The 11,325-nt window shown below is 52.1% G+C and overlaps 1 protein-coding gene across 1 annotated transcript in view; it reads right to left on the reverse strand.

The window, feature by feature from the left end:
- Positions 1–2,699: 2,699 nt before the first annotated feature.
- Positions 2,700–11,325, reverse strand: part of TNFRSF21 (TNF receptor superfamily member 21) — a gene marked incomplete at both ends in the record, with an annotated part of 31,064 nt that continues 22,438 nt past the window's right edge. Inside the window, 3 exons of the mRNA XM_079549882.1 lie at positions 2,700–2,929; positions 3,788–4,007; positions 6,327–6,380. Coding sequence (XP_079406008.1) covers positions 2,700–2,929; positions 3,788–4,007; positions 6,327–6,380 — 504 coding nt within the window. The remainder of the gene's footprint in view (positions 2,930–3,787; positions 4,008–6,326; positions 6,381–11,325) is intronic.

Raw genomic sequence — 11,325 nt, forward strand, 5'->3', positions numbered from 1 at the left:
CCAAGGGCAATCATTAGGGCTGGAAAAGGCCCCTAAGATCACCAAAGCCAACCTGCCTGCGTGCCCACGGCCCTCAGTGCCACATCTCCATGGTTCTTGATCACCTCCTGAGACAAATCCCATTCCAGCCCTCCCAGCACTTTTGCTGTTTTGTGCTGTTTCCATAGGAGACACCTCATCGATCCTATTTTAGCCTGGAGAAGAGAAGGCTGTGGGGTGACCTCACTGTGGCCTTCCAGTGCTTGAAGGGAGCGAATAAACAGGAGGGGGAACGGCTGTTTGTGAGGGTGGGTGGTGATGGGACAAGGGGAATGGTTTTAAAGGGAGACAGGGGAGGTTTGGGTTGGATATGAGGAGGAAGTTTTTCCCCCCGAGGGTGGTGAGGCAGTGGCACAGGTTGCCCAAGGAGGCTGTGGATGCCCCATCCCTGCAGGCATTCAAGGCCAGGCTGGATGTGGCTCTGGGCAGCCTGAGCTGCTGGTTGGCGACCTGCACACAGCAGGGGGTTGGGACTGGAGGAGCGCTGTGGGCCTTTGCAACCCAGGCCATGCTGGGATTCTGTGATCCTTGTGCTCAGAGGTGAATCCTGCACCTACGTATGCTTCCCTAACAGCAACTTTTGATGCCAGACAGAAGGGAAGCACAGCAGAAAACACTCTGCAGCTAAGTGTACAAAGTGACAGCATTATAAAGCAGAAGCTTGTGTCCCATTAAGGCTTCCATTTGTGCAGCAGAACAACAAGGGCTGTGTCATCTGGAAGCAGCAATGGGAAGAGCATCACTAACACAAGTGCTGCAGCTCCAGGCCCGTGCTTCACAGTGAATCAGCACAGCAGCTGCAGGTTGGAGAATGAATACTTCACAGCCCCAAGTGCTCAAACGGCCTTTTGGAAAGCAAATTGGTACATTTGAAGAACAAATTGCAAAAACCCACGTGGGAAGCCTCAGCAGCCATCTGATCCATTTGCTGGGGTGGAACTGACAGGTGGCAGCATCCCCTGCTGCACAGCACAGTGACTGCACCTGCTGGCTGGGATGGGACTGCAGCGCTCCCGCAGCCCTGGCGCCTCGTGGCTCCGCTCTCAGCTGAAAGCAATCGCATTTTGACCTCAAGGTTAGCACAGCCCGAAGGAGAAGCTCCCCCAGCACTGACCCTCATCTCCCTCTTCACCTCCCGTCACAGCCAGCAGTCCTGCTCCAAGCAGATCGAGACCCCTGGATCCCTTCTGCAGGGCTGCTCTCCTGCCCCTCGGCCCCCCAGCAGAGCATGCAGTCAGGGTTGCCCCTTCCCAGGTACACTTCTTGTAAACCTCATGCAGTTGGTGTCTGTCTGGCTCTCTAATTTGTCTGGATCTCTTGCAAGGCTTCTCCACACTCTGAGTCAACGGCTCCTCCCAATTCATCAGACTTGCTCAAAACACCTTCCAGTCCTACATCCAAGTCATTTAGAGAAACATAAATGACCCTAAACCAGAGCCCTGCTGAATCCCCACTGACTGCAAAATCCTTCAGTGCCCCCAAGCAGGGTGTTAAGGAGGTTAACACTGAGTCAGGTCAAGTAACAAACACCTAGTATTTATTAATAAATTAGTACACTGGAAGGCAATTTTTCAGTTCATTCCCCTTTTCCCCACTCCCACCCCTTCCCACAAGGCAGCACACGCCACCCTCATATCATGTTGTCAATTGGAGCATAGTACAGACTGTTCATTACGGGAGCATAATAATTGCAAATATAATCAGACAGACTTCTTACGATGCAGCTTTTTTTTTTTTTTTTTTTAAACTTTTATTTTTTTTCCCCTTCTTTTCTCTTTAATAAAAAGTGAAGTGTGATTTGAAGAGACTATCCAAGACCGGGCAGGGTCTTTGGAGAACCTAACCTATCGGCCACGTCTGTATAAAAAACAAGAGACACAAGTGTAAAAGCATAGCTTGGGAAGTCTTACGGCACACGGAGAGCAGAACCACCAGCGGGGTCCCCAGGTCCCAGACCTGGTGCTGCCACGACCCGCTGTCCTTTGGGGGCCAGGCAGGATGCTCCTCGCTTGGTTGGACTGTCAGGAAGGTTGGTGGAACTGAGCCTCTTCTTTCCATTCATCTGCTTCTGCTTCAGCTTATAGGAGCACAATGCGTTGTCCAGGTGAAAACCGTACAATAAATAATCGTGCTAGTAAAATCTCAGCAATGAGCATGAGCTGTGTGATAGTACATTAAAAAAAGTCAACCAGGGAGGAAGCTGAGGTGCGTTAAGGTAACCAGCAAGAATTGGCTTTGTGTGTTTCACCGTTTCCCACTCCCGGTGGAAGGGAGGTAGCAGACGACGGTCATTTGGAGCAACAGCTTTGACAGAACTGGAACGGGCTACAGAGCAGCCCAGACTCAGTGCCTAGAGGCGACACTGCATTCGTGGTCTTTTAGTTCACTTACTGCATTTTAAAGTGCATCAGCTGATCTGATTGGAATGGGAACAAGAGAAAGACTCCGAAGGGGGCAAAGGGTGCAAAGACTTAACTGAGCAACAGAGTTAAGGTTGAGAGGTGCAGTGCTCACAAACCGCCCCCTCCAGAAACCAGGGACACCTCAGAGAAAATACTGGCCATGGATTCTACAGCAGACCTGCCTGCGCATTGTCGGTCATCTTAACGAGTGCCAAGCTAGTTCTAGCAGATATTCGGAGAGAGCGCGGTGACCAGTGCCTACAGTAAGTCAGGAAGGTGGCTATAGACAGAGTCCAGGAGGGTTTGGCTGGCTTCCTGGCTCTTGACTCCGGCGATCTCAAACAGCCTGTCCAGCTTGTCCTCCGCCTGCGGGATCTCCTCGATCACATGGAGCTCCTCGGGGTTCAGGATGTGCAGCATGTCGTCGAAGATGGGCTGCAGGTCACAAGGGTCCAAGCGCACCTGGCGCAAGACTGTGTCCTTCTTTTCTGTAGGAAGAAGGAGCAGGGGGTTAAAAAAGCCTCCTGGAAAGCCTGCACCCCATCGGAGACCTCAGCCCGACCCCCTCCCTGCTCAGGAGAGGGACGCACCAGGAAGGGAAACGAGGGAAAGCTGCAGCACGATGCGTTGAGGAATGGAGACAGAGGCACCAAAGCTGGGATCCTGCTAGAGCAAACACAGCGGTAATAACTGCTGAATGGCCAGTACAGAAAGGTAAGGGGATGGCGAGGGGAGCCAAAAAGCTAAACTCTGCTATTTTGAGTTGTTCTCATTGGGTCAGCTTCACTTCTGCACCACAGCATAAATTAGTCAGGTCGCTTGAGCTCAGCGGTTCACTGTCACCAGAAGATAACGAAGATTAAACACAGCAAATTAAATGCAGGAAATTAAACGCCCTCATAAGGCACAGTGACTAATGGTGATTTACATCTCAAGATGCACGGTGTGGGAAGTGGGACCGAGGGTGAGAGATGAAGACAAGAATTCCAAAATGGCGTTTTTCTGTTCTCATCTCACGCAATAACCCATCCCCAAGGACCGAAAGCCAGAAGGTCCCACAGACATCCAAGGACATTGCACTTCTGACATCACCTCGAAGAGTTAAAACCCTTTCAAGGCGTTTTCCCTTGGAAAGCCTCTCTAAGGATACTCCCGGTCTTGACTCAGCGTGTGATAAACATATCCTGGAAAGCTGGTTTCCCCCAGTTATTTGCTTTAATGGCATCACACCCTCCGTGCTCGCTGGCCAGCTGTGTGTGCCGACGGCAGGGCTGTAACTCTGCGTACTGCTGGGTACTGCTGCAGCCCTGCCGCTGCCTCCCCACCCCTCTGGGTGATCTTGGTACCTTTGGTAATAAAGGAGCCGGTCCGGCTGAGCGCTGAGGAGCCGCTGGAGGTGGAGTCGCACCGCAGGAGGGGCTCCGACTCGTCCACAAAGAAGCATTTCTTCTCTGAAGGAGAGGGCTCCACGGTGAGGACGGCCGCATCGGGAGGTTTAGTGCTGGGCGTGGGCACCGGGCTGAGCGGGCTGGGGCTCACAGGCAGTGCCAGTTTGTCACCTTCCAGCTGCAAGGGGAGCGGAGGAAAAATCAAGCGGTGAGGATGCTACGTGCTGAGCTGGTGCTCCAAACACCTGCATCCCAAAGGGATTTCACGGCAGCTTTCAGCCCACCCCTAGAAAAAGCTATGAGAGCCCACGCCTGTGAGAGCCCTCTGTGTTCAGCGAGCTCCATTAGGGACCTGCCACCCCAGAGGTGACTTGTGGCATCAGTGCTAGCATTTGGCATACAGCACACGGCACAGCACACGGGGGGCAGAGCAGCCTGCATTCCCAGCAAGAGCAACCACAGCACTGGGGTGGCACGCACAGACAGCCTGCCCAGTTACCATCACTTTAACTTGCTTCTCATTCTCCTGCTCAGGGAAGGGGTTACTAAAGCCCAAAGCAGAGCTCTCGGAGGCTAAGCTTCTCAAGCAGGTTGTCCCCCACCCAAAACTACTCCACAACTCTCATTCCCTAAAAACAAGGCACAGCCTGGCTCCGTGCTTTCAACCAAGAGCTGCTCCACCCACCTGGTGACATCCCCAGACAATGCTCATTGACATGATATTAATGCCAAAGCACTTCTGGTGGCCTCAGACTCTGGTTCCTCATGCATCATTGGGATTTTAGCTGTTGGGACACAATGTTCCTGATTTATATCCCCCCCCTACCTCCCTCGCTGGGATGCTGAGCCACATTCCAAGTTAATAATTTGTTTGCCCTGTCTGGCCCTTGCACTCGTGAGCACCCCATTAATGTGTTATAGAGAAATCCATCCTGCCTGGATGTGCAGGACCCAGGGTTGACCACAACAGCATCTCAGCACCTTCAGTTCTCACTCATGCCCCAAACCAGGAGACTGCATTCGGCTCCATGGCCACAAAGGCATGGAGAGGCAGAAGTGCCACTCTGGGAAGCAGCATCACATCAGTGGAGATCTGAACCCTCCAACTCCACATCTTACTTCCTGTGCTTCAACAGCCAACACTTTGTGGCCCCTTGGTGTCTCAGCATCCTCTTGGGGTGGGGACCTCAAGCAATGTCCCTTCCCTGCACACAGGAGAAGCTCAGCACAGCATTCCCACATCCCTGGCCAGCACTACGCCTTTCTGCAGGTGACCAGGCCGCTCTGAGGACTGCAGACTATTTAACTTCAACTCAGACTCCACATGCTTGCTCCACTCACATCCTCTCATGTGCAACCACCCTCCCCAGATTCATCTCACAGCCCTGTTCCCTCCTCCTGCAGAAGGAGCACCTGGCCACTCCTGCCCATCTGCATTTCCACTCGATGCCAGGAATTACAAAGCAACGTGTGGATGAGGGATGAGCTGCAGAGCCACCTCCATGCAGGGGAGGCACAGCCCCAGTGGCACAGACATGGCTGTACCCACGCACTCCTTGTCTGCATCGAGGAATTCACCACCCACATTCATGTCTGCTGAGAGCCTGTTCACATCAAATTCACATTTCAGCCTGTGTGTGGAGGAATAAAAGGGTTGTGTTCCAGTGGGGCTTTTTTTCCCCTCCTTTCCCCCCCATTGAAAATAAACAGGGAGGAATTGTTCTGGCTCAGCACATTATGCAATAGGCAAGTTATAAATAAATGTCAGCTTTAATTTTTAATTAAAAGAATCAGCATTCTCCTCTCCAGCTCCCTCCCTGACGCAGCGCATCGGTGAGCCGCAGCCATTACTGGGGAGAACACACTGCCCTGGCTGCTCTCCAAGCTGCAATATGCTCCCGTTTCCCCTAAAAACAAACAGGTTTGTTTCTCCCCTCTGCAATTTCATTTAACACCCAGCTGGAAAGCCAAGTCCCCATCTCTGAAGCGGACCTGACCCTTCCACACCCCAAAACAGAGGGCATGGGGAAACCGCCAACGCCAGCCTGCCTTCCCAGCAGAGGGGAAAACACTTCCCAGAAGCGTGCGAGTTATTTGGAGTTTAATTAAACAGCTGCTAAAGCATGCTAGAAAAGCACCCGGGGTTATTTGTCTGTAGGCGTCCTCGGAGCCCCGGAGCCTTCCAAATAGCTGAGCCCCGGTGAGCTTATTAGGCAAAGCAAACAGGATGCTTGGATGTGTTAATGTTTAAACCGCAGGAAGAAAGCAAGTGGGAATGAAGGTTTTGAAAGGGCAGGGAAAGTAAGAAGTTGCTCTGAGGTGAAGCCCGTGGAACAGGCATACAAACAACCATTCACAGCCCGTGAGTCATCTGCCCGAAACCAGCTCTGCAATCCCTATTTCAAGCGAAACCACGGCGTGCCCCTGCCCCTGGCTGCAAAAAGAATGAAATCCCTCTGCAGGGCTTCCATCCTTCCACAGCGACCGCATTTCTCACCTTTCCGTCATCATTCGAGCAGTCCTGTGTCTGCCACTGAGGCTGCATCTGTACCTGCACACACAGAGAGGGGCTGTTAGTCCTGAGAGGCGAATGGCCACACGAGCAGCAGAGGGCTTGCAGCAGGGAGCCATGTGAGGCTCTGACACATCAGCAGCCTCCTGCAACCAAGCGCAGCTCCATCCTGCTGGGATGCTCTGCTCATTTTTGATCTTCTGTTAAGCACTGCACTGCAGCAGGAAGCTTGCCACAGCTGCGTATGCTTTTATTTCACCACACTGCAATACAAGATTAACTGGGACGAACTGCAGCCGTGCTGCTCACATCAGGGAGGACTGGGCAAAGGCATTAAGAATTATACCATAGAATTACAGAATGGCCTGGGTTGAAAAGGCCCACAGTTCCAACCCCCTGCTGTGTGCAGGTCGCCAACCAGCAGCCCAGGCTGCCCAGAGCCACATCCAGCCTGGCCTTGAATGCCTGCAGGGATGGGGCATCCACAGCCTCCTTGGGCAACCTGTGATCAGTGTGACATCACCCTCCGAGCGAAAAAGAATAAAACACAAAGTCTCAGAGGTGACACTTCCCAGCAACCCCCCCGCTGCAACCAGCTGGTCATCAAAGCCACTGCAACAAAAAGAGAAGTGCCAGCTTGAGCACAGACAGATCTCCAACTGGGACTGCGTCAGTTCAAAACAACCCTTGCAGGTCATTTATCAACCTGCTGAATCGACATTCAGAAGAAATGCTGAGGAGGAGGGATGCTCTTGTTCTTGCTTGTTCCAGGCAACTTCTGCAGGGCTCATGATCGCCATCTCTAAGTGACAGCAGCCTCAGGAGATGTGTGTACTCAACCATGGGAGGACCAAGCCTCCAATGCTGCTGGAGCTGCTCCTGCCCAGTAAAGCCCCCAAAATCTCCAGAGTTCGCTGTTGGGTCAGCCTGACTCTGGGCACAGAGCCTGCAGCAGCAGCTGGGGTCAGGTCGGGTTTTTCCTGCCCAATGCAAACACAGATGAAACAGATGCTATTTTTGTAAGAGAAAACTCACAAGGGGCTGCGGTGGGAGGAGAAACCTCCGCAGAGGGACGTGCTGGGATGAGCAGGTTGGGTGGCTGTCGGTCATCACGGATGGGATAAATTTAGTGCTGAGGTCACCGATTCCCAGATCCCCAGCTGAAAGTTGACACGGGCAGACAGGAGCCCTGTGTCCAGGTTTGTTACAGCTCCACGTGGTGCTCGGGGGGGGTTGGGAGGAGACGTGGCGGCGTGCAGGAGCACTGTGCTGGGGTGCTGTGGCGTGGGGGATGCTCTCCCTGTGGCACATAGGGGAGATCTGTTCAGATTAACAGCTCTGTGCTCTTCCAGCACTGGAGATTTTCCCATTAAGCGAGGCTGTCACGTCCCATCAGCTCTCTGGGGGGACAGGGTGGGATTAGCAGTGACAGCAGGGGCGACGGGCTGGCTGAACCTAAGGGGATGCGCCGAGGGCGACGAGCAGTGTCACGGAAAGCCCTCAGACCCACACTCACAGAACATCCCGAGCAGGAAAGAAGCCCAAAGGATCCCTGGCCCACCCAACACAGCACCCCAGACCTCACCCTATGGCAGAGCAGAGTCGGTTCCTTGAGAACCAACCCATGGTTTAGTGCAGACCTACCAGAAACCAGCAACACCCGCTGCCACAGCAAACCCACCCTGCCCTACTCCTCCCAGCGCCTGGCCGCTCCGTGCCACAGCTCTGTACCGCAGCTCTGGGCCAAGTCGTTGGCCCCGGCCCAGTTCTGCTGTGACAAAGAGGAAACAAAGCAAATCTGTGGGAGCCCGAACCGCCCCAAGCTAGGGCTGGAAGCAAACACTGCTGTGCCAGCATCCCGGCCCCAAGGCTCTGACCTGTGAAAGGGGAAGAGAAGGCACTAAGCAGCACTGCCATCGCCTCAGCTGGGGCTTTCGCATCCTCTTCTCCGCCAGCAGCCCCAAGAACTGCATGGCTTCAAACTCCATATATCCCCGATACCGGGCTTTTCCTCTGCTCTATCTGCTGATTCACAGGATTATCTGCAAGATGAAATTAGCCACAGGCCTAAATCTCACTGGGATCAGGGCTGCAGCCTTCCTCTCCGCTGTTAATTTATTTCTTTTGCTGCCGAACATCTCAAGCAAGGCTGCTTCCCTCCAGCAGCTCCCCAGAATGCTTCAGCTGAGAACAGAAAAGCTATAAACATAAAGATAAGGGATCAGAGCAGAGCTTGCAGTAGCAAACACAGCACAGCTCATGGATGCTGCTCAGGAGCTACCTGCAAACATTCTTAACCCCCTGAAAATCCCACTCTGCATCTGTGCCATGTGAAACTTTTCCCTTTTTACCCTCAAAACTGCAATTTGCTGGGACCTGCAGTGAATTCTCCTCCTTCCCCCCCTTCCCCCTCGCAGCCACATGCCTGCCTCGGCAAGCATGCTCCAAGGGGAGAGGTTTTGCAAAGCCTTCCACAAGAGCTGGAAGAGAAAACGTCCATTGTGAGCACTGAACAGGAGCTCAACGTGTCTCAAACATCTTCCCCCACAGCTGCCCTGCTCTTCCTATTTTCTGGATCAGCAAATGCTGCAGAAACTTGCAGAGTGATTCAGAGGGCTAATCCAGTTTTAACCTAAATTCATGCAGCATGGTGTAAAACCAGCATAATCTTTTGTAGCTAAAAAAGCCGTCAAGCAATCAGCAGAGCTCTTCTTTCCCAAAAGGAAAACCTTCCTGTCACATACCATAATGCTCCAGAGGTTTGTATTAATTTGCTTTCCCTGCGTTATCAGCGGTTGTAAATATTTATATGTCAGAGCCCCAAGGCTCTCGTGGGCATGGAGAACTGCTAGAGAGCAGCTCTGCCTCTGCAGATTGCACAGACTGGAGCTGGAAGCTAGATAGAGGGTCTGGGGCAATGATGTAATAAAGAATGGAATGGCAAGGGGCAACTGGGTTCAGGATATTGATTTGCTGTCCAGGAGCTGTGTTATCAGGTACCAGTTGGGGGGTGTTGGTGCTTTCTTCTTGTCCTTGCCCTGCTACAGCTGTTCTCCACAAGGAATGGGAATTTCCCATCATTTTCTCATACCAGCACACTCCTTGGTTCGTGCTGCTGGCGTCGACCCATTAGCTGCCATATGCATTTATTTGCATTGCTTATGAGAGCCCTTGCTCCCCTCCACAACACAACCTTACCAGCTCTTTTTATGCCTGTGCTTTTGGCAGGACCGCTTCAGCTCGGCTCACTGCCGCAGGGATGCAATGCAGCACCGACTCCTGCCACGACTCCTTCAGATCAAACCAGTTGGGTACGGAGAGAAACCGCCCCGACCCGGGCTGCGTTTGGACAGACAAGAGCCAAACAGATTAGCGCTAATTAAAGGCTTTCAAACCAGAGCAATTAAAATCAAACCCAAACAAAACCACAACGTCTGCTGCCGGTGTTTAGCAATAAGCTGCCCCGGTTGGGACCGCCACGATGCAGCTCAGTTGTAGGCGTGAGGCCGCAGGGCTTCGGGCTCCCTTGCACAACACGCTTCCCATGGCTTTCTGCCTCCCTCCCGTGTCTCACAGCCATGGAACAGCCCCGAGGGCCTTCAACACCCAAACTGCAGAATCTGACTGAAGGAAACAGGCTACGGCAGGCGATACCTTGCAGGATCTGAGCCCCGAGGTGCTCCAGCATCCCACACCCTGCTGCAGTGCAACCACCAGTCCGGTGCCTTTGGGAACAAGCACGTGGATGGTGGATCATTATAGACTCATCCAAAGAAGTCCCAGCAGATAGATGGGAGGAGAACGTGGCCTGGGTGTATTTATTTAAAAAAGCAGAAAAAAATCCCACTTTCTGTATAGGCACTACAGGCAAAGCAGAGAATGTGCTTGTTTTCCTCTCAGAAAGAAGCTGAAGATCTTCTGTCTACTGAGATTCTTTAAAAAAGGAAACTGAGCACTTGAGATATCTCAAATCCTAACAGACAGAAAGCTGCTCACCAGCACATTCCCTAGGGGCTCTGCAGCATTTCCCATACAATTATTTGCTGTTCCCACCTGCTGTCACTGCAGCCATTCAGTAAGGTTTTCTCCTAGGAGGCCGACTGTTTTCTCAGTCCAAGTCTCCAATCGCAGAATCATTAAGGTTAGAAAAGACCACCAAGATCACCTATTTCAACTGTCAACCCATTAGCACTATGTCCACTAACCAGGCGCCCTGCTGAACAGCCACAAGGCCCAAAAATCCTAGTACAAGTATCCACAAGATTTGGGTTTGCTTATTCCCCGAAACATCAGCTCACGGGGCTTTCAGATTGCAGGACACATGTCTAAGCAAGTTGCTCAGCCATCAGAAGTCTCAGCAGGATACCTTATAAACCCAGCCGCCAGAATCGCCACCCCGATTTTGTCACTGTTTGAGAACGAGCACCTGATAATCCTGGCTGGAGCAGAGCAATGTTCAGGAGCACTGAACACTGCACAATCTAGGTCTGCTCATTAGACATTGTGCTAACAAACCAACCCCACACTTTATCTGATGTCCTAGCCCAGCACTTTACTGTAATACCCAAAACAGTAACCAGGAGAACTGAGTTTACTACCTGCTTGAGGAGACCGAAAGGACGACGTGTCCTCCTGGCACACTGCCTGGGCTGGGAACTTGACCCACACGTACTAGAGACTTCTAGGACTCAAATTTTCTCTACCTTGTCTCCTGACTACGATCTTGTCGCAGGCTTGCATTTTTATATTCAAAAAACAAACAAAAACCCTACACTAACAAGGAAAAGGAGGAAGTGACATACTGCTTAATTACCAAGAGTTGAGCGGAGCAAACTATAAAGCACTTGGCTGCTGAACTCAACACAAGCTGAGGACCTTACGAACACAGAATCTGTGATTTTGTACTGGGGTTAAAAAAAAACAATAAAACAGAAAGCCATGCAGGGTTATATGGCACTGCAAAATAGAGTCCTGCTCAGAGGGG

Source organism: Tetrao urogallus, assembly GCF_951394365.1.
Source record: "Tetrao urogallus genome assembly, chromosome: 2".
NCBI classification, from domain to species: domain Eukaryota; kingdom Metazoa; phylum Chordata; class Aves; order Galliformes; family Phasianidae; genus Tetrao; species Tetrao urogallus.